Source organism: Neofelis nebulosa, chromosome 14 (genome assembly GCF_028018385.1).
Source record: "Neofelis nebulosa isolate mNeoNeb1 chromosome 14, mNeoNeb1.pri, whole genome shotgun sequence".
NCBI classification, from domain to species: domain Eukaryota; kingdom Metazoa; phylum Chordata; class Mammalia; order Carnivora; family Felidae; genus Neofelis; species Neofelis nebulosa.
The window spans coordinates 600,940-623,640 of record NC_080795.1 but is presented as its reverse complement, the minus strand read 5'-3'; the positions used below and the strand labels follow the sequence as shown (position 1 = coordinate 623,640).

The following is a 22,701-nucleotide window of genomic DNA, read 5'->3' as shown; positions in this document are numbered from 1 at the left end:
AACTGGCATTCCTTTCTGAGCCCCTACTCCCTAGTTGTGTCTTTTTGAGATATGTGAAATTATGCCCAGAGGTTCCATTTAGAAACCTTCTTCAACTGGACTTAGGAAACATCTGTAACTTTTTTTTTCTTTTTTCTTTTAAAGTAGGCTTCTTGACCAGCATGGAGCCCAACATGGGGCTTGAACTAGTGATCAAGAGTCAGACGTTTAACTGACAGAGCCACCCAGGTGCTCCTTGTACCCATTTTCATAACGCAGTATAAGCACTTTTTAGGCAATCAGTTAATTTTTCTTTTTTCCTTTTTAAAAATTGAGGTGGGCGCCTGGGTGGTTCAGTCATTAAGCATCTGACTTCGACTCAGTTCATGATGTGGAACTCATGAGTTCAAGTACCACACTGGGTGAGCTTGAGCCTTGCATTGGATGAGCCCTGCTTCTCTCTCTCAAAAAAAAATTGAGGTAAAATTCATATAACATAAAATTAACCATTTTAAATTACACGATTCATTTACTATATTCTCAATGTGGTGCCACCATCACCTCTATCTAGTTCCAGAATATTTTCACCACCCCTAAAGCACCCCATACCCATGAACAGTCGTTCTCATTCTCTCCTCTACCCAACCTCTGGCAGTCACCAGTCTGCTTTTTGTCTTCAGGGATTTGTCTCTTCTGGGCACGTCATATAAATGGAATCATATAATATGTGTCTGGTTTTTTTTCACCTAGCACGTTTTCAAGGTTCATCCATATTGTACCGTGTGTCAACATTTCATTCTTTTTCCTCAGTTTACTTCTGACTCACTAAAAACCCTTTTTGTTTGCCACTTCATTCCTTCTTTGGAATATATGCCTTCCTTTGTTTCTAATTGTATTTCCTTTTCTTTTTTAAGGCTGGGATCATTTATTTATTTTTTAATTTTGTGTGTAGTTGACATACATTATATTAGTTTCAGGTGTACAACACAGTGATTCAATCTCTCTATATGTGATGCTCAACACAGTTGTGGCTACCTTCTGTCACCATACAACACTATTACAGTATCATTGACTACATCCCCCATGCCGTGCCTTTATTCCTGTGACTTATTCACTATATAACTAGAAGCCTGTACCTCCACTCCCCTTTACCAGTTTTACCCATCTCCCTACCCCTTTTCCCACTGGCAACTATCAGTTTGTTTTTTGTATATTATAGGGCTGATTCTGCTGTTAGTCTGTTTATTCATTTGTTTTGTTGTTTAGATTCCACATATGAGTGAAATCATATGGTATTTGTCTTTCTGTGTCCGACTTATTTCACTTAGCATAATAGGTCCATCCGTGTTGTCATGAATGAAAAAATTTCACCCTTTAAGCAATATTGAGAAAGAAGAACAAAGCTGGAAATATCAAAGTCCCAGATTTTAAGATATACTACAAAGCTAGCAGTCAAAACAGCACAGTACTAGCACAAAAACAGATACATGGATCAATGGAACAGAACAGAGAGCCTAGAAATAAACCCATGCTTATATGGTCCATTAATCTATGACAAAGGGGGCAAGACTATACAATGGGGGAAAAGATAGTCTCTTCAATAAATGGTGCTGGACAGCTACATTCAAAAGAATAAAACTGTACCACTTTCTACCATCATACACAAAAATAAACTCAAAATGGATTAAAGATCTACATGTAAGATTTGAAACTATCAAAATCCTAGATAAGAAACAGGCAGTAATTTCTCTGACACTGGCCACAGCCAACACTTTTCTAGGTATGTCTCCCGAGGCAAGGGAAACAAAAATGAAAAACCATTGGGACTATATCAAAATAGAAAGCTTCTGCATAGCAAAGGGAACTATCCACAAAACAAAAAGGCAACATACTGAATGGGAGAAGATATTTGGAAATGACATGTCCAATAAGAGGCTAAGATCCAAAAATATATAAAGAAGTTATACTACTCAACACCAAAAAAACCAAACAGTCCAATTAAAAAATGGGCAGAAGACCTGAAAAGACATTTTTTCTAAGGAAGGCATCCAGATGGCCAACGAACACATACAAAAATGCTCAACATCACAAATCATCAAAGAAATTCAAATCAAAACTACAATGGGATATCACACCTGTCAGAATGGCTAAAATAAAAAAGATAAGAAATAACATATTGGCGAGGATGTGGATAAAAAGAAATCCTTGTGCACCACCGATAGAACTATAAATGGGTGTAGTCACTGTGGAAAACAATGTGGAGATTCCTCACAAAATTAAAAATAGAAATACCATATGAATCAATAATTCCACTACTGGGGATTTACCTAAAGAAAACATAAACACTAAAAAGTATATATGTATACCTATGTCTATTGCAGCATTATTTATAATAGCCAAGATATCTAAGCAATCTAAGGGTCCATCAATAGGAGAATATATAAGGAAGACATATACACACATACATACAGTGGAATATTACACAGGCTTGCGATTCAACTTCTGTGTTTGCACAGGGGTAATGTTTTGGGGATGACACCCAGTTTGTTTCTTTCTGGTAAAGTTCTAGCCTTAGCTGGGTAATACAGGAGAGCTTTGGAGAGTGAATTATAGCTGATATCTTGTCCCAACTTGGACAGGAATTGGGCTTTCGTAAGTACTCACTCACTAAGAGTTACCTAAACTAAACTAAAGGGGACCCAAATTCTCAGATGCTCCCAGCTGTTTGCACAGGCAGGCAAAGTGGTGTCTGTGGCTGAGGGCAGTCCTTTGAAGACAGGGACAGATGTGGGCCCACAGATGCAAAAGCACAAAGAAGCTGGGGATGGGGGTGGGGTGGGTACAAAAGAAATGGCCGAAGGGCTTTAAGGGGATCTGGGTTCAATATCAACAGCTGTCTGCTACTTATTTATTAACTCTAATTAAATGATTCTCAGTCATTAAACAAATAATTCATTTAGTGATTCTGATCCATTTTTGTTTTAAAAGAACTGTCAGCAGATATACTGTTCAGATATTGTTTTAAGCCAAGGGCTGCACTACAAGACATCTTTCTCCTTACTATTTCTCAAACACACCATACACACTTCTGTCTCACAGACTTTGTACTTGTTTCTTCAGCTAGGGTCTCACCCCACAGAGTGAGAAAATTAGGACTTTGAGATAGAGAAGTTTGGCTGTTCCACCCAGACCCAGCCTTGCCATCACTGACTAGATGCTGTGTGCCTCTTAACGGGATGCAACACGAAGGACACAACATCCTCAGGGAGTATTCTTGCCCCAAACTATTTAAACAGGTTCTCATGAAACCTTTCCTAACTTCCAGTGTACAGTGCAAACATGTTTTGTACAGTCACTGTTCCTCGGGGACACTGGGTTTGCCCACATATTGACCACTTGCTTTGCTCATCCTCCCTTCTTATACCTCATGCATTCAGTTTCATTTAATTGTATACTTTGGAATTTTATTATTGGTGTTATGCCCGTATTCTCCTGGCCTGGGCCAATAAATCCCTTTCTGCCTTTATTTTTATTTTTCTTAATTAAGCCACTGCCTACTCATGATTATTTAGCTGGTGATAAAAATACACTAAGATTGGATGCATGATACTCTGATCAAGTTACCTCCCTCTTTTTTAAACTTAAAAAATCTTTTTTTAATGTATATTCATTTTTGAGAGACAGAGACAGAGTATGAGCTGGGGAGGGGCAGAGAGAGAGGGAGACACAGAATCTGAAGGAGGCTCCAGGTTGGTGGGGCTCGACAACGTGGGGCTGGAACCCATGAACCATGAGATTGTGACCTGAGCTGAAGTTGGACACCCAACTGACTGAGCCACCCAAGCATCTCTAAACTTTTTCTTTAGAGAGAGAGAGCATGTGAGCAGGGGAGAGGGGCAGAGGGTGGGAGACAGAGAGAATCTTAAGAAGGCTCCACGCTCAGCATAGAGCCTGACACAGGGCTCAATCCCATGACCCTGGGATCATGACCTGAGCCGAACGAAATCAAGAACTGGATGCTCAATCGACTGAGCCACCAAGGTGCCTTGTGGGTTACCTTTTTCTACACATTTCCTTCTTATACTAAAATGAGAAAGTAGGTCTTCATAAGTTAAAGATTAAACTTTTCAGGTTTTCCTGACTATTTTTTCTGTTATTATGCAAAATGTACTGTACCAAAACTATTTTAACAGATTAAGTTATTAAGTATATAAAGATCTCCTTGTATCAGAATTAATTAATGTGATTACAGAAAAACAACCAAATATATAAGGAAGCAATTCAACAGTGGAAGTCGGAGTCATAAATCTAATTATTTAGGTTTGTGTCATTTGGGATTATAAACTCAGACTTCAAAAAATACCTTTCCTCTAAATAAAAAGGTATGATTTCTATTAACCTTTGATTAGAATCTAATAAAAATAACTGTCACTTCACAGTAACAAAGACACTCAGAAATAAAGTGATTAAAGCAAATAATAATTAGGAAAAGAGGCTTCATCTTCCTGCAATGTTTCTACTCCAGAGAAAGGTTTTATACAGCCTGTTTTGCATTCCCAAATGCTCTACACTGAAAGTCACAATCTAGGTGATTGGAAACCTTACTTCAGTAGAAGACCTTACAAGGTTCATTATGCTTATTATGCTCAGCCAAAGATGTATGCTCCATACCTACCAAGTAGATGGCAACTTTGCAAATTAATCTGTAAGAAGATTGTTTAAACAACAGGTTCAGTATTTCCTTTAAGGAAAAGATGTTAAATAGAAAAAGTATCTTTGTGTACAAAGCTAAAAATAAAAGCCTCCCATCCTAACCCTGAAAGTGAAAGCAATCACCTCAAACTTAAAGAGGCTTGAAGGTTATTTGGTGTAGTCATTTCATTTTCAGATGCATTGGGGCCAGGGCTACTGGTATTGGTAGCATAGCCAGGAGCACAATCCAGGTGTCCTAATTTCCAGTTAAGACTCTTTCCAGTCTATGCAGAATGTCCATTTGGGTACACTCAAATTAGAGAACACCATGGGGACAAAAGAAGAGGGTGTGGGCAGCACAGATATACAAGAAATTCTTTAAGAAATAACATAAAGAAAGAAATTCATCAGAACGCAAAAACAACACATACACAATATTAACAACCAAGAAAAGTTGAAGGGGGATATAATCTTTAAAAAAAATTTTTTTTAAACATTTATTTATTTTTGAGACAGAGAGAGACAGAGCGTGAATGGGGGAGGGGCAGAGAGAGAGGGAGACACAGAATCGGAAGCAGGCTCCAGGCTCTGAGCCATCAGTCCAGAGCCCGACGCGGGGCTCGAACTCACGGACCGCGAGATTGTGACCTGAGCTGAAGTCGGACACTTAACTGACTGAGCCACCCAGGGGCCCCAAAGGGGGGATATAATCTTGAAGAGATCTGCTTACTTGAACTTCTATTTACTATTCTATTGTTGCTTATGCTTCCCTGTACCAATTGTTAAATGGAGACCAAAAATAATCCCACTTTAAAGGACAATAGAAACATTTAATTTTGAATTAAAATACTCATGTCAGGAAACACTGGTAGAGAGAAAACAATAAGGTCTATCGGGAAAACACAAAACATACCATAAACTGATTGAGGGCTTGAACTAAGCACGCTTTTCGTTTACGGGCAGCTTTCTTTTGCTTCTTTGGGCATCACTGGTTTTAAGTACATTCTCTTTCACTGACATTTTGTTCTCCTTCCAGAAACTCAAGTGACCTCCAGGAACAATTTTATTTTTCAAAATCATGGAAGAATGATTGAGAATGTCCTTTAGAGGAGGGTTTTCAACCACAGCAATTACAAAGAGATTCTGGACAAACCTCAAGGGAAGTGTGTGGCTCTTTAAAAGGGTGGCCTTTTTGAAGAGGGAAAATCAAAGGAAGGGAATTACTACTGAAATTTCTTACCCAAAGACAACTCTCACCACCACATATTTCCTGTTAAAGGAGCATCTGAAATGGTTCTTCAGTAATAACCTAACCCAACCCAGTTGACTTGCATTGAATAATCCCTAAGGATTCCCTTCTAGTGCACTTCTGTGCACTCTTGGTCACACCCAGCTGGAGGGAAGGGTCTCCACAGTAGACTGAACACCCTGGTGCCCATTGCCCAGACTCATGTCACACTGGAGCTTGACCCCTGGCCCACTGTGTAACCCTAACCAATCATCCTCACCTCTAAGACAGGAGTGAGAACAGAGCTTTTTCCCTCACTGACTCTTGTGAGGACTAGAAAGGATAGGAAAATGAAAGTTTTCCACTTTTCCAATACATGGAAAACTTTTTTCTGTGAAATATTAAGTAATGGACATTCATAGTCTCCCCATCCTTGATAAGGTATTCTCACAGCACAACCCCACGCATGTCTCCTTTGACTTTGTGAGGAGACCAGAGGTCTGTGTCCAGAGACTCACAGAGAGCATGATCCTCACCTGTACTGGATGCCAAGTCTTGGGACCAAATGGTCTGCATTTTTCCTGCTAAAATGGAGCTTCAATAATTACCATGTATTATGTGCAAAAATCCAAATCTTGTTTAGGAAAATTCTAGGAGAAACCCAAGCAAACAACTAATGTCCATTTCACAAATATTTTGAACCTACAATGTGCCTTGAAATGAGCAAGAAATAGGACCTGCCCTAATAAAGCCTAACAGTTGGCAGGCCAATCTGAAATACCGGCTACCAGGCATTTTAATCAATGTCGACTTTTACCAATGTCTATACCATGCAACGGAGTGTGACAATGACCAAGACAAGGTCTGATGTCTTGCTGTGACTCAAGCGAGGCACATAGTGCAGGCCAGCTTGGGAGAGCCATCTAAGACTCCTCATATAAATGCTGATGTTTGCATATCATTTCTTTTTTTTTTTTTTTTTTTTTTTTAAATTTTTTTTTCAACGTTTTTTATTTATTTTTGGGACAGAGAGAGACACAGCATGAACGGGGGAGGGGCAGAGAGAGAGGGAGACACAGAATCGGAAACAGGCTCCAGGCTCTGAGCCATCAGCCCAGAGCCTGACGCGGGGCTCGAACTCACGGACCGCGAGATCGTGACCTGGCTGAAGTCGGACGCTTAACCGACTGCGCCACCCAGGCGCCCCTGTTTGCATATCATTTCTAAAAAAAATGGACGCCTTCAAACTTATGCCTATGATGTCACTCTTATTTACGTTAGAGTATACGTATACTCTCTGGTGGGACACAGGTCAGCAGGAATCCCACGGTGCCCTGGGCCTGGGCACCGAAGTGAGTATCATGATGACCACTGGGTGCCTTGCTGGAGGAGGTGACCCAGCTGTAACTGCTGCAGGAGACAAAGGAGGCAGTGCTGGGTGCGGGTGACAGGAGTCTTCATGAAGGAGCACCTGAAGACTGGCCTGTGAGGGAAAGGTAGGTCTTCAATGAGGCCCAGGAGAAAAGCGAAGCGTTCTAGGTGTAGGACACGGTGCATGCATGAATGGTGGGACAAAAGGCTACACGTGTAGCTGGTTGGGGACCAGCATGGGGGCTTGTAAAAGGCGTTGGTATCCTGGCTCTGGGGTTAGTATTTGAGCATGTTGACTAGGCTTGGCTTCTGGTATAAAATTTATCAGTGATTAATCTGTTACTTTGAAAACAAAAGTTGACCTCTAAACAATAACTATGAATTGGGTCACCTGAGTGGCTCAGTCTGTTAAGCGTTGGACTCTTCATTTCAGCTTAGGTCATGATCTCATGGTTCATGGGATCAGGCCCCGCATGGGACTCTGCATGGATAGCTTGGAGCTTGGGATTCTCTCTCTCTCATTCTCTCTGTCCCCACCCCCGCCCCCCCAAGCCCAGCCCTACTCATGCTCTGCCACACGAGCATGCTCTCTCCCTCAAAAACAAAAGAAAACGAAGCAAAACAAAAAAACAAAAACTTATAAAACAATAACTATTAATTGGATCATTTTCTGAAACGCACCTGCTCACACATAGTGCCTACCTCCTTACTCTATCACAAAAGCTGACGGGACAGCCGTGCTCTCCTGATCTCCGGTCTGGCTTCCAAAGGAGGTAAATGGATATTTAGACAATGGAGCCTGTCTTCTCTCTTCCTCATTCTAGTCCTTAGCCCCGGGCCTTTCCTGTTGTGTTCAGGGTTCTGAAATCTTGACCTGCCCTCTGAGCCCCCTTCAAAGGTGGCAGCTATTAGCCCACATCTTTCTGTATCAGGCACTTGCCAATTTAGTGCCTGCTTGGGTTACCCCTGGCTCTCTTGATGGCCCATGAGCTCTTGGAGGGAATGGTCTATTTTTATACTCCTGGTAAAGATGCCTGCAGGTACCAGAAATTCAAGATTAGTTCCTAACTAGTTTTTTGTTCTCTTTCCCCTCAACTGCTCCAGACGTTTCTAAATTTGTAGCCCTGCCACAAGCTCTCCTTCTATCTTAAATCCATTGGAGGTACAATAGCAGGAGCATCTTAACTCCACTTTCATTTTTATTCCCTCTTCTCTCAAAATTTCACAGAGGCCCTAATTTTCTCTTGGATTGATGCAGAATCCCTAATAATAGAACCTAAGGCTTTATCTAGCTGACTTTATACCTTAGTATATTCTGGTTTAGGATAAATCCCAAAAATTTAACACAGAGCTCAGTGCTACAGCCACTAGCCAGGGGCATAGCACTAAGAGGCACTAAATAGTTACAGAATAAATGAGTGAATTATCTTTTCAATAAACCCTCTCATTTCCTATTTTGCAAACATCCTTCCTGATCCTATATATATAAGGCCTCACAGATAACATGTTACTAATTTGAAGACAGCTTTTTTTTTTTCCTGGCAGGTCAGAATGTTTAAAGCATTTGTTCTGACTAACTTCTTTCATGAAATCTGACATCAGCCAGTTAGGATCTAGTCACTTAAAACATTAACAGCTTCAATACTTGTGCCCGTCTAGTTTTCTGTTCAGTAGGATGCCAGTCAAGGTCAAAGATCATGCCAGCTGCTTCCTCGTCATTCTGGGCACTGAGGCAGAGTCTTCTGTAAATAGTGAGTACTAAGTGCTCTTATATAAAATTTTCTCTTAAAGGGCCAATCAACAGATCTAAATCAAATAGCACCTATAGGTTAATCATTTTAGATACAGAGAGCTTAATGGGTTTTTAACAAGTTGGGACATAAATATAGTAGGATTTTGAACTGAAAGAACTTCCCCTCCCCCACAAAAAATTTGACTAGCTATATTTTCCATACCTATAGGGTTAACATGTATTTCACGAAATTTCGTTTTCAGTATTGCTCTGTCATATAAAAATAAAAACAGATAATAATCAACAATAAAAAGATAAAGGTCATACATAGAATCATGACATCAAAGTCATGTGACTTTTCAGCTTATTTGACCTACTAAACTGCTGCACAGGCCACATGGGAAGACAAAGGTCAGGGGACATGCCTTAGGAGAAGAAAGTCACTGGAGAAAGAGCAGGAAGAACTCTGGAGGGGAAGAGAGCATAGGCAGAGCTCCACATTCTGCTCAGTGAGCATGCCTCAGCAGTGGGTTTTTTCTTTTTTTTGAAAATAATGTTTCTTTCCCTTTAAATCCAGGCTATTTTTCTGATGTCTTTTGCTTTAAGCAGTCAGTATGGGCACATGACTCCAAAAATATGTCAGGGAAGTGCAAAATATATGATTGCTCTGTTTTTGCAAGCCTTCTCAAACGAGGCAGGTGGACAGAGCAGTGTCCCCCCCACACTGGTCCAAAACACGTCTGTGTGACTGGACAGCTCTGAGGCCATCAGTCCCCTTCACAGCCTTGTAGGGGAGTAGTGATTTTCCCCCTCACTGGAAGTATGGATTAGATGAATTCTGGTAGCCAAGATCAAAAAGACTTCATGGTTTTTCCCCCCAAAAAAACTATTTTCCAACTGGCAAAAAAGTTATTTTCTGTATTAGGTACTGGAATTATATAATTACAATTAATCATTTTAGCTTCAATTTTGGGAAAAAGTACTTTGTTCAGATTTATGAGAAGTATATTTTGTTAGAGTTTACGAGAGTTGCTATGAAACACAATAATTTGGGGGAAAATAAAAGAGACAATTTGTGTTGACGGGGCCATGGATGGATGACTGACAATGGATGATATCACCAATAGGCAATTATAACATCCAGCATTCCTAAATGATCTAATAATTTGTTTTGAAGAAATATAGCTTCTAAAAGAATAAAAGACAGTCTAAACATTTATTTGGATAGCTGTGCGTCAAAATAAAATTAAATATAGAAGTAAAGGAATTAATTCCAACTTAAAAAATCAAATATTTAGCCACCAACTGAAAAATGGTATGGGTTCCAAAAGTTTGTAAATGAATTATTTGCCACACTCAGTGTATTTCCTGTGGGGGAAAAAAAACCCCAAAACATTTTCTATGGGAATGTTGTAGGTAGTAGTAAGGCTCCCAGTGTGACCCTCAAAGAAGTAGATTAAATATTAGGAACACATATGTAGAGTGTATGTCGTAAAAGAGCATGAACGTTACAGAGCCAAAGACTCCTGGATGGCAGTCCTAGCTCTGTCATTCTCCGGTAGAATGCCACGAGAAGTTGTGTGCTATGTGGTCTCTGGCAAGAAGTCAGCCTCCCAGAGCAGCCTCTGTCTGGCCCGTAGCACACAGGAAACCCGGCCCTTGAGCAAGGCTGCTGCCTCGGAGGGAGGATTTCCTGTGACGGGGACCCCGCTCGTATCCTGGTGTTCTCAGGTGGAGGTTCGTGTAGAGTTGACGTCAAGGAAGATTACCTCCCACACGGTCCTGAGAGCGTTAAGGCTGTCAGGTCCACCTGTGAAGGCAGCGATACCACTTACTGTAACTGCATAGTCTGTCAGGGGTTTGCAGTTCTCAAACGTAGGACTCAGATGAGGTTCAGCCTTAATAAAGACAAGGTTCATGTGATCCAATTAAACTTTTCACACACACAGATATGCTTTCCAAATGAGCACTGCCCCCCACCCATAAGGAAACTGCATGATAATACAGACACCCTTTCATAAATAAAAGGAAGCATTTGTTATAAGATAAATCTGCATGCTTCAATAAAATGTTCTCGTATCTATCTAACCAGGGCTTATGGGGGATCTTTCTATGAAATATGTGCCTTTTAGAAAAACAAGCTCTTGGGCAGAGCCATCTCTCACCTGCACAGTACCATATGAAAGCCAGATGGTACACAGAGTCGTGGCCAATGGGAATGCTGACTGCTACAATTTAGTTATTTTTAAAAAATGTTTATTTATTTATTTTGAGAGAGAGAGAGCACGCACGCAAATGAGTAGGGAGGGGCATAGAGAGCGACAGAGAGAATCCCAAGCAGGCTCCACACTGTCAGAGCAGAACCTGACAAGGGGCTTAATGTCACAACTGGGAGATCATGACCTGAGCTGAAATCAAGAATTGGGCACTTAACCAACTGAGCCACCCAGGTGCCCCAAATGCTCACAATTTAGAATGACTGTGACTAGAATGTTCATTATGCAAACCAGTGGAGGATGCTATCCATAACTGCTTTAAAATCAGAATATCATATACTCATAATGGTTTTTTTCTCTCTTTCCCAGATACTGGTATAAGCTCAGATGTTCCTACAATTAGACAAAAAATTAACATCAAAAGAGTTAAAATAACACACTATTCAAGGAAGGAGAGATTATAATAAAATAGAGAAAATCCCAAATTTACTGTTTATACTAATTCTCTATATGATTGAATAGTATGATTAAAAATGTTCCTTCTTTTTCCTAATTCATAGATTTCAGATGATTACTGGAGATATAATAGCCACAGTTTGGACCAGATCTATGTACCATTCTACCTTGCTTATCCAAAATCATATTTTAAGGTAAGGTACCATGAAACTTAACAGAGGACAAAATTTTCTTACTATGGAAAGCAAAAACATGTGACAACTTAAAGAGTTTTATTTAAAGCTTATAAACTGCCTGTACACTAAGTTATATTTTCGTTTATATAAACTGGCTCATGCGAAGCTGTTTTATTTCTTAATTAGTATACAGAAAATAAATTTTATGATTAAAACACATATATATAACATTTTGTATTTTCTTAATTTTTAATAAAATTAGGAGTCACTAAACCTGTATAAGTGTTTTTGTTGCTAATTATAATTTTTTCCCCTAGAAGTACTTTATGGGCTTTCTTCAACTCTGGCCTAGTTTTATAGACAAACTCTAGGATCCTGGTTTATTGTCCTTAAAACTAAGAAATAAATCACTAATTAAAGAACCAGTCATTGCAGCAATTACAGAGGGTCCTCACCTTCCTCTGGTAGCCTTCTGTAGAACCTTCATTCCCATCAGGCTGCAGGATTTCCCTTCCAACTGTTGGTCTTTCAAGATGGCGCCCTCAGAGTATACTTCACTGAACATTCCATAGGCATCTTGCACGAGAAGGCAGACTCTACAAAAGAATATTCACATTTTTTTTTTAGAAGATAGTTTTTGATTCACTACAGAGAATAGGATTACCTTCTTCTTCACTAGGAATCCATTGAAATCATCTTCCTGAATGGATAAATCAGGGTAAATGAAGTTGAATTCAAACATGCGCTTTTAGATTTGTACTTACAGGTGTTTGGATCAGTATCCACCTCATATGGAAGGAAACAGAATTCTCTTTTGGCATAAAACGAAACCCTAAGCCAAATGTGGTTTAAAAGCACACGAAGAAGATCATCCTTTCAAATAAAATATATTGCCACTGTCCCAAAAAGGGTATCCTTCTTCCCCATTTTTATCTTGCCTTTTATAACAGGAAACATTTATATTTTGCATGGATGCTCAACATTGAAAAACCTTCAGTGTTAACATTATGATGAGAACAGTAAGGGGCTTTCTCTGAGAAAGTACATATTCACAGACATGCGTATCCCAGTAGGATAAAAAACAGTATCCTTGCTGGCAGCAACAGAGACATGATGGATATCCAGTGACATGATGGGATTCCCCCCAACTTTTAAGTTCAAAGGGCAGTACTTATAAACACCTCTTTTCTTTTTTCTTAAAAAAATCTCTCTCTCTCTCTCTCTCGGGAGAGAGATGAACAAGCAGGGGACAGAGGCTGAGGGAAAGAGAGAATCTTAAGCAGGTTCCATGCCCAGCAAAGAGCCTGACCTGGAGCTCAATCCCACGACCCTGGAATCATGACCTGAGCTGAAATCAGGAGTCCGATATTCAACTGACTGAGCCACACAGGCATCCCTATAAAAACCTATTTATCACTGAATTTCCAATCCTCTCACTTCATAATTCAGGGAAATGAAGTCTTACTTATTATGATATGACACATTCTCAGAAAATATTTACTGAAGCCTGAAGAAAATTTAGGTAATAAATAACACCACCAAAGAGAGTGTGAGGAACAAAACTATTTTAAAGATGAGGGTGTACAGGAAAGTGCATGTTGGGAAAGAGAAGATGACAAATGAACAAAGGAACACTAAATCTGAAGTAGTGAACTTTAAACATGCTTAGAAACTAGGCTTCATGATTAAGTCTCCCCTCTCAGGCCCACAGGGCCCCCTTGGTTCACAAAAAAAGCAAATGGAAATCTTGTGTGAAGGAAACCACCTTTAATTTGATCATTACTTGTCATGGAGTAAAGCCAAATCAAATAAATATGCACTTGAATGAAAATCACCTCATAGGAAATAAACCACTACATGGGAAGAGTAAAAAAAAAAAATAATAATAACAATAGACCTCTTGAGAACTTGACATATTAGAATTTAAAGATATGAAGTATGGAATAACTATCTTAAAAAAAGGAAATTCATGAAGATGTAATACAAGACAAAAAGCTGTACAAAATGACTGGGCAGGTTTGAAGAATAAAATTAGAACTTTCAAAAAGGAAACACTCCACTTACTGAAAAAAAATGTTATTAAATAGGTGTAAACAAATGGTCATGTGTACCTGAAGAGTATGGATATGTGAATTGGGTTACAAATTTGAATAAATTACCTAGAATATATGTTGAGAGCTGAGATAAAAAATGTGAGAGAAAAGAGAAGTACAGAGGATAGGATGAGAAAGTCTAACATTTGTCTAACAGGAATTTCAGAAGAACAAGAGAGAGGAAGAAGAAGCAAGAGTTTGTAGATTTAGTAACTGGGAAATCTAATGTAAGAAATGAATCCAAAGATCCAGGAAGAAAAACAAATACCAAGCAGTACAACTAAAAGGAAACCCATCCTAGGACACACACTGTAATAAAACTAGAGAATATCAAACACGATGAAAAGATTCTAAAAGCAAAAAGCATGAAAAGACAGACTATCTACAAAGGAATAAAAATTTGATTTACACCAACCTCCTCAAGAGCAATGAATGAAGCCAGATAACTGTGAAACATTTTAAGAATTCTGGAAGCCATCTCAAAACTGTGTACCTGCAAAACTATCTTTCAAGAATGATGGTAAAATAAAGTCATTTTTAGATAAACACTAGCTACATTTTCCACCTACACAGCCTGAAATACTTACTAGTTACTAAGATAATTACTAAAATAATTTCTAAATTATGTAATTTAGGAAGAAGGACATTATTCTGGAAAAAAAGGTCGAAGATACAAGGACTACTGACGAACAATATAAACAAAACAAACACAGTAGAATAAAATAACACCACCATCAACAACATCAATTAATGTGGGGGAGCTGAAAAACTGGAAATGGAGAGCAAATAGGTCAAATGGGGTAATGAAGTTCAAATGTTTCCAAGTGCTCATATCACTCACAGCAGGATTAAGATATTAACTCAAGATTTCATTAAATATTTACATCTGGTAAAAATTCAAGGATAACCACCAAAAGAAAAGAAATAGGTGTATAAATTCCAAATTACTAGATGGAAAAAAATGGAATGAGAAATATAGAGCAAAAAAAACCCCAAAACAAACAAACGAGAAACAGTACAACCTCAAGAAAATGCAAAGAAAAAGCACACATAAAAAAAGGGCAGGAAAATGTAAGGTAATAAGTATAATGGTAGACATAAGTCTATGTATATTAGAAATGGAATAAAAATGATTTAAACTTGTCAATTAAAAGGCACAGTTTGTCATGGTCGGTTTGAAGGAAAAAAAATGTTAACAGGAAATCTTCTAAAACACAGAAAGGTTTAAAGGGTGAAAAAAAATGTTTCAGGTAAATATTAACCAAAAGAAAGCTGAGGAGGTAGTTCTGAGACTTAATTAAATAGATTCTAGGACAGAAAGCATTATTAGGGATAGAGAGGTCACTAATATTGATTTCAAAAAAAGCTTAATTTCCCAGGAAGGCATATAATTCTAAATCTTTATGTTCTCAGCATCAAAATATATAAAGTCACACAACTACAGAGAGAAGTGAACAAACCCAACACCATTGTGGGAGAGTTCAACATACCTCTGCCAAGTATTAAGTCGATCTGAGGAAAAAATTAGTAAAGATTTGGAAAACTTGCATATACCTAAAAAGTTTGATTTGTTGGATAGGCAATCAGAAAAACTTCCCACAATTACAGAAAATGCATTCTCAAGCACACATAGGACATTTATAAAATGTGACCAATTGGCCGAAGACAGGTCTGAATGAATTTCAAAGAGTCAGTATTGTATGGGACACATTGTCTGCCTACTATATAATTAAAAGAGAAACCAAGTGAAAATAGGTATCTTTAAAAATCTTCCATTTGGAAATTTCACAGCATCCTTTTCAACACATAGGTCAAATATGAAATCACAGTAGAAAAGAGACAGTATTTTGAACTACGGGATAAAAATACCAGACATGCCAAAACTTATGGATTATAATGATTCTTTAGGGAATTTGTAGCTTAAATATAATAAAACATGATCACGTCTCCTTTTCTATGTAGATCTTTTTTTTAATGTTTATTTATTTTGAGAGAGAGAGAAGGAAAACACACACACACACACACACACAAACACACACACACACACAGTGCAAGCAGGGGAGAGGCAGAGAGAGACGGAGACACAGAATGTGAAGCAGGTTCCAGGCTCTGAGCTGTCAGCACAGAGCCAAAAAAATCTTTTTTAATGTTTATTTATTTTTGAGAGAGAGAGAGACAGAGAGAGAGAGACAGAGACAGAGAGACAGAGCGTGAACAGGGGAGGGGAAGAGAGAGAAGGAGACACAGAATCTGAAGCAGGCTCCAAACTCTGAGCTGCCAGCACAGAGCCTGATGTGGGGCTCGAACTCACAGACCGCGAGATCATGACCTGGATCGAAGTCAGAGGTTTAACTGAATGAGCCACCCAGGTGGCTCTTTGAATTAGTTTTCTATGTACTTATCATAAGTTATATACCTCTGTCAACTACCAAAGTGTTCCTTCAGGGTGCTGAACCTTATAGGTACTCTGCCTTGAAAGGGCTCTCCTGGAGCCTCTGCTCCTGGAGCCTCTAGACTCCAGTCTAGACTGGTTAACATCCACCAGTGGCATGGTAGTTAACCTGGGATCGCTTGTCAGAAAATCTGAGGGATTTCCTTTGCTGCTCTAGCATGTTCAGTGTCCTATTTTCCATATCTCATACCTTCCTTTTTAAACTTTTTTTTAAATGTTTATTTATTTTTAAGAGAGAGAGAGACAGAGTACGAATGGAGAAGGGGCAGAGAGAGACAGAGAGAGAGAGGGATACACAAAATCTGAAGAAGGTTCTGGGCTCTGTGGCCCGAACTCACGAGCCATGAGATCATGACCTGAGCCAAAGTTGGACGCTTAACTGACTGAGCCATCCAGGCACCCCTCATATCTTCCTTTTTTAACTGACTATAAGTTAGTAGGTCACATCTTCTAACTTCCTGAAAAGGGGGGATTGGGAGCTAAAATTTTTTTTTTAATTTTTAAAAAATATTTATTTTTTTTTTGAGAGAGAGGGAGAGAGAGAGAGACAGAGAGAGACAGAGAGAGCAGGGGAGGGGCAGAGACAGAGGGAGACATAGAATCCAAAGCAGGCTCCAGGCTCTGAGCTGTCAGCACAGAGTCTGACATGGGACTTGAACACATGAACTGGGAAATCATGACCTGAGCTGAAGTCGGAGGCTAAACTGACTGAGCCACTGAGGCGCCCCAGGGAGCTAAAATTTTTTAAACGTTCATGAAATTTTTGTTAAACTATCCTCAAACTTTACGGGTAGTTTGGCTGAGTATAGATTTCTAGATTGGAAATAATTTTTCCATTCCAAATCCAATACTGTTTGTCTTCCTCCTTTCTGTAGGGGAGATGAGCTCTGTTCTAGTTCCCAGGGTGCTGACACTGAATAGTGACAATTCCTCGGTACACTGGGTGAGTGGTATCCTTACTGAGACCCTTCACAGTGGAATCACATCTACTCTGAGTCATTTCATTGATAATTCTTATTTTTTCTTTTCTCTCATTCTGGTTATTGGACATCCTGGACTAGTTCTTTAATTTTCTTAACTTTTCTCTCTTATTTTCCACTTCTTTCTGGCAGTTTCTTCAAATTTGGCTTTCAATGCTTCTAATTAGATCTTTCATAATTTCTCCTTTTCATATGTTTAACTTCTAACAGTTCTCTTTTTTTTTTTTTTTTTTTTTAAATTTTTTTTTTCAACGTTTTTTATTTATTTTTGGGACAGAGAGAGACAGAGCATGAACGGGGGAGGGGCAGAGAGAGAGGGAGACACAGAATCGGAAACAGGCTCCAGGCTCCGAGCCATCAGCCCAGAGCCATCAGCCCAGAGCCTGACGCGGGGCTCAAACTCACGGACCGCGAGATCGTGACCTGGCTGAAGTCGGACGCTTAACCGACTGCGCCACCCAGGCGCCCCTAACAGTTCTCTTTTAAGCTCTGAAAGATGTTTTCTCGCCCCTTGACAGTGTTCTTTTTTGTTTTATGGTTGCGATATCGTAACTTCATTTAAGAAGCTTTCTTCAGGCATCTGCTATCTGTTCCTATGTTAGAGAAAGCTCTAACAAGCTTCCTGGATTCTCCCAAAGGGTAGGAAGAGGAACTCATCAACCATGGGTTGAATGAGCTGGGTGATTTTATAGTTGGGGAATCTCAGATGTTAATTATCTTTATATCTCCTGTTGATGAGAAAATTCCTCAGAAAAGACTTGTGTTTAAATACCCACTATATACCAGGGTAAGGCAGGAACGACCACTCAACAGTGTAGGCTAGGGGGACAGGATATGATCGCTTCCTGGACAGACTTGCAATTGATTGTTTTTCTTATTTTAGTCCTTTTTATCTTCCACAGTGGTAGTAGGAAAATTGGATATGCAAAGAAAAATAATCCTTAACCATTATCTCACATTATACACAAAAATTGACTCAAAATGGATCATATACCCAAATATAAAATCTAGAACTTGAGAAAACACAGGAGAAAAAATTGTTGTTAACCTTGGAGTAGGTAAATACTTCTCAATTAAGACACAAAAACACACATTATAAAAGAAAAAATTATTTTGACATTGCCAAAATTAAAACTTCTGCTCTTCAAAAGACACCATTAAGAAAATGAATAGGCAAACCATAAGCGCTAAACTGACAAAGAGCTTGTGTCTAGATTCCATAAGGAACTATAGAGCTTATTATTGATATTAATAATATAATAACACTCTATATTACAAGAGTAATAAAAGAAGACAATCCAATCAAAAATGGGTTAAAGATACAAAATATCATGGGGCACCTGGGTGGCTCAGTTGGTTAAATGTGTGACTTTGGCTCAGGTCATGATCTTGCATTTGTGAGTTCGAGTACCACATCGGGCGCACAGAGTCTGCTTCAGATCTTCTGTCCCTTTCTCTGCTCCTCTGTTGCTCATGCTCTCTCTCTCTCAAATAAATAAACATTAAAAAAATACAAAATATCATGAATTCCATTTCTATGAAATATCTAGAACAGTTAAATCCATAGAGACAGAACAGAGAATGGTGGTAGCCAGGGGGTAGGAAGAGACAGAAATAGGGAGTAACTGTTTTATATGTATGGGATTTCCTTTTGGACTGATAAAAATGTTTTCGAACAGAAGGAAATGGTGACTGTATAATACTGTAAGTTTTATATCAGGTGAATCGCACTTCAGTGTAAAACAAACTGGACAAATATGTGAATAAATGCTTCATCAAAGAGTATGGCCAATAAACACATGTGGCCAATAAACACATAAAAAGATGCAGAACACCATTACTCATAAGGGAAATGCAACTTAAAACCACAATGAGATACCACTATACATATATATATATATACATATATATATGTATATACATATATGTATATATACATATATATGTGTATATATATATATATGTATATATATATGTATATACATATATGTATATACATATATGTATATATATATACTGGAAAGGGGGAAATAAAAAAAGGTTGACGGTATCATGTTTTGTTGAGGACATGGAAGAACTGAAACAATCAGATTTAGGTGGAAATATGTATGTTAAAGCCACTTTAGAAAAAACTTTGGCAGTTTCTAATAAAGTTAGACATATACTAATCACATGGCTAGTCATTCTACTCTAGGATTTTCCCAAAATAAATAAAATAATATATCTGCACAAAAAATTACAGATAGGTGTTGATGGTAGCTTCATTAAATAATAGCCCCAAAGTGGTAACAAGACAACAGTTGAATGGATAAATAAATTGTGATGTATCTTTATAATGAAATACTACTCAGTAGAGAAAAGAAACAAACACCTGACACAGGGATGAATCTTGAAAACAGTGTGCTGAGTGGAAAAAACATAAAAAACAGTTTATATCAAATTATAGAAAAGGCAAATGACTCTACAGTAACAGCAAACAGATCTGTAGTTGCCTGGAACTGGGGCCAGGCAGGACTGACAGCAGAAGGCATATGGAAACTTTTTGGGGTGACAGAAATAGTCTATGACTTCACTATGAAGTGACTCTACATGGTAAATGTATTTGTCAAAACCCGATGAACTATATACTTAAATGGGTGCACTCTATTGTATGTATGTAAACTGTATTGCATATAAATTGTACCTTCAAAAAGTTGTTTAAAGGGAAAAAAAAGGGTAGAGGAGACAACTTGAAGAAAATTCCACTGGAGAAACATAGGATAATTATGGAGAAGAGATTGGAAAACTTATTGTTACCTATGGAAGTTGCTACAGTTCTAACTCATTGTGCTAACAACAGGCAAACAATGAGAAAGAATCAAATGCTTAAAAATCCATTAGAAAAATATTATCCTTTGCAAAAAGGCATTTCCCCTTGTCATTATGAACTTTCAAAGGAAAACTGATATAACTTAAGCACATGTTTTCTTGTGCATCTTCAACAAATACTGAAAACGATCTCATACATACATACATACATACATTTATTTAAATTGACTGCTCTCTGCACTTTTTTTAAAAGTAGGCTTCATGCCCAGCATGGAGTCCAACGTGGGGCTTGAACTCACGACCCTGAGATCAAGACCTGAACTAAGATCAAGAGTTGAACACTTAACCAACTGAGCCACTCAGGCGCCCCTGAAAACCACTTGCTTTTAGAGACAACTCTCAGAGAATGAAATTATAAATACATTTGGATATTTTTAAAAAGGAAACAAATACATTATTAGTGTTTCATGAAACAAAACTTAAAATCTTACCTTTTTCATGAAATCTCCATTACAAGGAACCACAAGCAAATTAACTATTAATTCCACCCTGAAAACATTAGGGTTGAAAATGCTCCCGTGTTCTCTATCTGAGCAGGCTCTCAATAAAAACTCTTTCCATGCTTGAGAGATTGAATGAGGCTGTGTTGTGAACACACACACAGCAAACTCATATAATACTTAACGCATAAATATTCAATCACTTATTCACTCACTAGTGAGTTCATTTAAAGCTCACTGAGCTTAAACTTTGTAGGATATGTAAGGAGGGAAGGAGTCCTTACATATAGAATAGAAATAGAATAGAAATATACTTGAAAATCAAAAGATTTGAGCAACGTTAACACCTAACACTAATATAATGTATTATGGCTAATTACAGCATTGTCATAGTGCCTATTTAATCCTTCACCTGAGGAAACTAGGCATTGTTGACAGATGAGTAAAGTGAGGCTTAGAATGTTTTTAAAAAACCTAGCCAAGACCTTATGGAGATAACTGAACTAGGTCTTAAATGCAAGGCACTTGATTTGGTATTTTTGTGCCATAATATCACGTTACAGTAACAAGTTGTACGAATGTAGAAGAGTGATTAATTTTGTGGAGTGGAACAGAAGAGAACATCTGAGAGCAACTAGCATTCTAGTCTGCAAGGCAAGCACCAAGAATGCAACAAGGAATTAGCTCACGGCAAACTGCATGATGACACTCCAGAATATCTTAATCTAATCTTTATAGAGAGGCAACGATTTTTCCTACTGCTAAGTCAAACTATTTAAAATATACGTAAATCATATCTAGAAGAACTTTATCCACTCTACAACTTTCAAAAGATACTTTTAAATGTTTTGACAAGAATTGTATTAGAATATTAAGGTCAGAATGTAAGGAATTTATGCTAAATTATTTTCTAAGTCTGCTAGTGTAATAAAATGAAAAAGAAATACTCTTAAATCACTTGAAAATAATTTTATTAACTGTTTGATACTGTATGACTTTAATCCAAGACCCAAGTGGGAAAGAACACAAGATTACTCTTTCATAATATTATCCTATTTAAAACAGTATGCTATGTGAAAGCAAGGATAAAAGTATACATTTTCGTGTTGAATGTATAATGTCTTTTTTGGTCCACAGACCATTTCCTATCATAACCTTTGGGAGTAAGTGCTTTAATGTTTTGTTTTTTTTTTTCCTCAAAGGTCTATTCACCTTTAATTACCCCATCACCCAACTTGCCTCTCTGTTCCATGTCTAATTAGGGAGGCTAAGGCAGAGTCTTGGGGAATCAGGCTCCATTTCCCAAGGAGGAAGTCCTAGACTTCCTGTAAGAGTGGTCCTATACGAGTTCAGTTAATGCCTGCTTGACTATACTGATGTGTCCTGCACTGTTTTATAAGCATTATTGCTTAATAATATATGCAAAAGTCAAGATGAATATAAAAACTTCCGTGGATCTGCTTTATAAAACTAGAGAGATTTGCTTGTGTTGAGGAGAGAAGAGGAATTAGCTAATACCTTTTCCTTAAATCTGTTCTGGTATTTGCCTTTATCTCAAATAACCAAGGAATGGTGCTCTTACTCTTCTGCCCTAGAGAAGAGCTATTAATATTTCCCTTCTCCCTTTTTTCTTCATGCCTGGCCACACACGCTTTCCCGCCTTGTCCTGCTCACTCAGCTGAAGCTCAGGGCTCACCAGCTCAGGCCTGAGGTGGAGTCACTGTCCTCATTAGTTCAAATGGGTTGGAACTGTGGCATTCAACAGTCCAAACCAGAGTTAGCTTATCAGCAGCATACAAAAAATTCCACCCACTCGTTGCTGCTTCCTGCTCAGTAGATACCATCTCCTAAAATCAGTGCTAGTGTGATAGGTCTCAGCAGAGAAGGGCCCCCTGATCAACTTGTTTTTCCTGACTCACCAGAGATAGATATTCCCCATGAAGCACATCATGTGTTAAGGGAACACAAATGGCTTCCCAGGGAGGAAAGAAATACCATGTGAGTAACTCTGGGACCTT

At 38.4% G+C, this 22,701-nt stretch overlaps 1 protein-coding gene across 6 annotated transcripts in view; it reads right to left on the bottom strand.

Annotated features, from left to right (window-relative positions):
* SPIDR (scaffold protein involved in DNA repair) overlaps positions 1 to 22,701 on the bottom strand; it is a 504,687-nt gene that overhangs the window by 55,856 nt on the left and 426,130 nt on the right. For all 6 annotated transcript variants that reach the window (XM_058698529.1, XM_058698531.1, XM_058698530.1 and 3 more), the window contains one exon: positions 12,306 to 12,446. In XM_058698529.1, coding sequence (XP_058554512.1) covers positions 12,306 to 12,446 — 141 coding nt within the window. The remainder of the gene's footprint in view (positions 1 to 12,305; positions 12,447 to 22,701) is intronic.